This window comes from Nannobrachium achirus (genome assembly GCF_963921795.1).
Source record: "Nannobrachium achirus genome assembly, chromosome: 8".
Taxonomy (NCBI): domain Eukaryota; kingdom Metazoa; phylum Chordata; class Actinopteri; order Myctophiformes; family Myctophidae; genus Nannobrachium; species Nannobrachium achirus.
In genome coordinates this window covers 5708820-5714819 of record NC_137817.1, presented here as the reverse complement: position 1 = coordinate 5714819, position 6000 = coordinate 5708820, and the positions used below count along the sequence as shown (strand labels likewise).

The 6000-nt window shown below is 42.8% G+C and overlaps 1 protein-coding gene across 1 annotated transcript in view; it reads right to left on the bottom strand.

The window, feature by feature from the left end:
* Window positions 1-869: 869 nt before the first annotated feature.
* The window catches only part of gucy1a2 (guanylate cyclase 1, soluble, alpha 2), a gene marked incomplete at both ends in the record, with an annotated part of 112009 nt that continues 106878 nt past the window's right edge, over window positions 870-6000 (bottom strand). Inside the window, one exon of the mRNA XM_080731160.1 lies at window positions 870-1089. Within this exon, the coding sequence (XP_080587286.1) occupies window positions 870-1089 (220 nt within the window). The remainder of the gene's footprint in view (window positions 1090-6000) is intronic.

Sequence of the window (6000 nt, the reverse complement as noted above, 5' to 3'; positions counted from 1 at the left end):
GCGTCAAGCATTTTACCACAATGGCTGCCACCTTTTTCTTCAGACGTCTGGAGACGTCTTACCTGGTTACCATGGTTACCAGGTAAACAGGGTGCAAACTGGTGCTGTTTTCGTGCTGCTTTCGCATTAACACTACATATCCCATGGTGCTTAGCGGCAGAATGCTTTTCCTCATTCAGGTCAGTTTAATGGATTCAATATCGGCGTCCAATGTGTTAATACAAAGTTCCATCTGAGGATGTATTATTCCAACGCCTTTTGTTTTTGCCAGAAGCCTTATAGCCTATATGAGCCAGAAAAGATCTCCTTTAATGTCTCCTTTTGGCCAGGAGGTGGTGTCTCGTTCTTCAGCCGGGGAACCGGCTTTGCGGCCCCCGCTCCGCCCGATGATTTTCCATCGCGGAAAGATGTCCCGACCTTATTGGTAATAGGTTCCAAGTCGAAGTTGTCACACATTTCATATGCACATCTATGGATCCATGTAGGGTGGACGGGTGCACAACGTGTGTGAGGCCGTTATCCTACAAGGCTCGAGTCCAGCTTGGCGCGTTAGCACGTTAGCGCGTTAGCACATTAGCACGTTAGCACGTTTAGCGTCTCCCGGTCTCTGCCTATAAGCTGGTCTCCCGTAGGAACATGGTCCCGATGTTGTAGGAGGGCTTCCGCATGGTTAGCACGTTAGCACGTTAGCGTGTTAGCACGTTAGCACGTTTAGCGTCTCCCGGTCTCTGCGCGGGGGCCTATAAGCTGGTCTCCCGTAGGAACATGGTCCCGATGTTGTAGGAGGGCTTCCGCATGGTTAGCACGTTAGCATGTTAGCGTGTTAGCACGTTAGCACGTTTAGCGTCTCCCGGTCTCTGCGCGGGGGCCTATAAGCTGGTCTCCCGTAGGAACATGGTCCCGATGTTGTAGGAGGGCTTCCGCATGGTGGAGGCGGGCGCGGAGCGCGAGCTGGTCAGGGAGGCGTGGCTGTGGGAGGTCCCCGCCTCCAGGAAGTAGCAGGTCCCGGGGATCTCCTTGGGGAAGTTGTCGGGCAGCTCCAGCCGCGAGCGAGGGATGAAGGAGAAGGCGCGCTCGTCTTTCAGCAGCCTGGGAGGAGGAGGAGAGGAGGAAAAGGTACTCACATTTTGTACTTAAGTAAAAGAATCAATACTGCACTGTAGATGCACTCTGTTACAAGTAAAGGTCCAGAATTCAAAATGTACTTGAGTAAAAGGATGAAAGTATTGCCATCAAAATGTACTTAAAGTACCAAAGGTAAAAGTAAAAAATGTTTGAAAATAGCCGATCTACAAGCTTGTAGATCGGCTATTTTCAAACCACCTAGGTAGGAAATAGGGTTAAAGGAGTAGTTCACACCCAAAATGACTTTTTTTCAATTTATTAGTCACGCCATGGAGAGTAGAGTTCAATAATATTTTTTGGTTTTTGTCACATAAAAATGTGATAACAATAAATGTACCCCCATTCGTTCCGGATGGGGACCCGTTTCGAAACGGGGACCCGTTTCGAAACGGGTCCCCATCCGGAATCAATGGGGGTAAATTTACTCAAATCAAATGTTTGTCTTAGGAATGTGACAAAAACCAAAAAATATTATTGAACTCTACTCTCCATGGTGAGTAATCAATAGGAAAAAAGTCATTTTGGGGGTGAACTACTCCTTTAAAGTGTTTTATGTATGTTTTATAATAATTTATGTCTGCAAAGTAACTAGTAGAGGAGACATGATTTTAATTAAACTGATTGCTTTGTTGTTCAATCTGTGTGTGTGTGTGTGTGTGTGTGTGTGTGTGTGTGTGTGTGTGTGTGTGTGTGTGTGTGTGTGTGTGTGTGTGTGTGTGTGTGTGTGTGTGTGTGTGTGTTTGCCTATGCATGTGTGCAGAACCTAATCTCTAGTGTAATAACACAGCTTTGTTTAGACAAAAGATAAGACCCTTCACCACAAACACCATTAGTTACTACAAAACTACACACACACACACACACACACACACACACACACACACACACACACACACACACACACACACACACACGCACACACGCGCACACACACACACACACGCACGCACGCACACACGCGCACACACACACACACACACACACACACGCAATACTACACACACACACACACACACACACACACACACACACACACACACACACACACACACACACACACACACACACACACACACACACACACACACACACACACACACACACACACACACACGCACACACACGATACATGTTGCAACAGTGAGAAAGGTGTGAGGAGACGAGCGTGTCCTTGATGATAGGAAATATGTGTAAACAATGGTTACCGTGGCAACTCACTGTGTGTGTGTGTGTGTGTGTGTGTGTGTGTGTGTGTGTGTGTGTGTGTGTGTGTGTGTGTGTGTGTGTGTGTGTGTGTGTCTCACAAAAGTAGAGAAAATAGCCCGTCTTGTTGATCGGCTATTTTCACAACTTATTCATTTGCATGTGATTTAGATTTAGATTTTCTTTAAATGACATGATACTGATTTTAACATCAAGCTTTTTTGCGCTCATTTTGTTTTTCTTTTACTTCGAATTCTTCTTTTACTCCTTGAACTGCAAATGTTCACCTCCCTTTTACCTATAAATAAAGCTGATTGATAGACTATTTTAATTAAAAAATATATATAATAATAATAATAATAATAATAATAATTTTCAAAAGTAACCGCTGTCGCACATTTTAACTCATACAGTGCCATCCGGCCACAAGGGGTGCTAGAGTGCCAGAAATTTCTCCATAGACCTTCTTTATAGCTTTCGTCGACCCTCTCCCAACTGGCTTGTGTTTTCACTCCAGTCAATGCTATGGGTGTCGAGAGGAGGAAGCTAGCTGACACGCAGAGATGGGAAAAGTACTCACGTTCTGTACTTAAGTAAAAGTAAAAGTACTTGCGAAAAAAACGACTTTGGTAAAAGTAAAAGTACTCATTCCAAATAATTACTCAAGTAAAAAGTAAAAAGTACGTGCTTTGAAAAGTACTTTTAAAGTAAAAGTAAAAGTATTTTTACCGTATATTTCTAGAATTTTAAGGATATTAAAATTAAAAGATCCCCACCAAACATACGTCTTAAAACTGGCCCAGAATTGGTTTCCTACTATGATGTGAAATCTAAATGCAGCAGTGTTTTTTTAGACTGAGTACCAGTTATAGATAATATTTGACTCTCCAAGAACAATCATTATTATTATAAAAAATATATGTATATCCCACGATTTTGTAACCCATTTTTTAAAGTGCCAATTGACCACCAAGTAGGCCTACACCATTATGACTGATGTTAAAATACAGATAAGGTTTCCTAATAAGAATGTCGTTTTCATTGTTCAATTATAATTATAATACATCTCACATCCACAGACAGACAGATTTCTGACTGTTATACTTTAAGACAGTGCTACTCAACCCGCGGCCCGCGCCGCCTGTCTGTGCGGCCCGTCATGGCAATACCAATAAAAATATGATTTTTCTAAGCCTGTCAAAGTTAACGCGCAACGCAAAATGCGGTGATGTTTGAGCCTCGGTGGACTCCGTAGTCAGGAAGCGATTGCAGTCAATGCACAGACAGAACACAGCCTGAACACAGTAGTGCGGAGATGCTGGCGGCTACACTAGATCTATTGTACAACAAGACGGTCAGACAGACAAATCTGCGGAGATTTTGCAGCAGACAACCACAGTCGGGCTCACTGGAGTGGAGACGCATGACGGTCGTGCGATATGAACGCTTGCGACCGTCATGTTTTAGGCTAGTGAAGACGTAGTCCTTGTCTGTGCTTGTCTCTGCCTCCGTGACTCTGCCAGTCAGCACCGACATACAGTGCACACACATTCCAACAGATCGTAGCAGCCAGGGAACTATGCTTGTACACCAAATGGGGAAGTTTTCTCATGCCAATAACGCTCCTTTTCATTAATAGGACGGATTTAAAATAAATAGACGTTTATACTTATTATTCAATGATCACTCAAACCCCAGCATCCCTATTCTTGGGGGACATTCACCAAAAATAGCCGATCTACAAGCTCACCACAAGATGCATTGTGAGCTTGTAGATCGGCTATTTTTGGTTAAGAGTTGTTGTTTTATGGAAAAATAACTCAAGTAAAGTTCAACTCAGCCAGTTGTACTGTACTTGTAAAACAGTTTGATGCTTTGAGCTTTGTAATTTAAACACAACTAACTGCTCATTGAAGGAGATTGACCAAAACTAGCCGATCTACAAGCTCCAATGCATCTTGTGGTGAGCTTGTAGATCGGCTATTTTTGGTGAATGTCCCCCAAGAATAGGGATGCTGGGGTTTGAGTGATTGAATAATAAGTATAAACGTCTATTTATTTTAAATCCGTCCTATTAATGAAAAGGAGCGTTATTGGCATGAGAAAACATACCTTTACATTGCCAAAGTTCACTAGCCTTGCATACCCAGACACAGGGGCGGTTACAAAACGATTGAACCAGTTCTGTTAATTTTTACTTCACATTTTGTGAATAAAGCCTAATTTGATCAAATTCGATAATGTCTTCATTCCATGAGGTTTGGCCTGGCTTATATAGATGGAAATGTGGCTGTTTTCTGTGTGTTTACTTAATTATTAAGCTTGTCATGAAGCCTGTTACAAAATCATTGTAAACGTCCAAAATAGGACCATCATTTTTAGGTTGCGGCCCTTTGGACTCTTGGTATTTTGCTGAGTGGCCCCTGAGCCTTCCTAAGTTGAGTAGCCCTGCTTTAAGATGTTTTGCATGTCTGTCAGAGGACCCCAATGTAAATAAGCCATACAGACTGTATGGATGATAATCATACAGGAGTGTGTTTGCTATGCGAACTGCTAATCAAGTATTCAATCAATCAATTCAAACAAATGCATGCATGAGGGCACGCACGCGCGCGCTCTCTCACACACACACACACACACACACACACACACACACACACACACACGCTAAAGGCTTTTGCGAGGCAAAGATGACCGAAGCTACAGTTGTGCAGAGTCTGCAGAACGTTTCACTTTTTCCATACAGAACTTTATCCAGCATGAGATAAAAAGCAATTGCACTGAATCACCTAAGCTTCGGAGGTTAAAAAAGAACGCATTTCCAACGCGTGTGAATTACAGGAGCAGCATATGGCCAAAGTCTTGTGTTTATAATCCATAGTTAGTTATAATCCACGTGAATTAATTGTTGATGTTTGAAAGCTGTGACGAGATGAATGGTTTACAGCATGATGGTAGAATTAAACCACCTTTCTTCCTCTTCCTATGAAAATCGTGGATTTCAAAATAAGAGCATAGGGTATTAGGCTATTATGTTATGTAGGCTATATGATTAGTTTTATTTGGTAGTCTAGTTGCAGGAAGTAAATAGACCGGTGCTTTCCTACTTGACACAATGACTCTCACTCTGGCCAGGCAGCAGCAGAGCGTCACCGCAGCCTCTATGAATGATGATCAAGCGCTGTAATCATTTTGTTTGATCTGCCACGCATCGGCGCAACATTAACACAAAACCAAAGTAGCGAGCCTGTTTTGAAAATGTAGCGGAGTAAAAGTACAGATACTTGTGTTAAAATGTAACGGATAAAAGTAAAAAGTACCCAGAAAAATAATTACTCAGTAAAGTACAAAGTACTGAAAAATGTACTTCGTTACAGTAACGAAGTATTTGTACTTCGTTACTTCCCATCTCTGCTGACACGTAGCCAAAATGCTAACCCATTTAGAAGCCCGATCTAAAGCTATTTCAGCCGCAAAAAACTTTCTCTTTGGGTCTGGGGACACAATCCGGAGAAAATCCTGTCTAAAGATGTGATTTATTATTGGAGTGGGCGGCGCGATGCGGCCGTTAGCGCGAATACGGCCCGTGGATGGCCGAGTCTAAGTCCCGGCCAAGGATGGACGTCTAGACCGGGGCTTCGTTGAGGCCTCCGATAAAATAATTCATTTTAT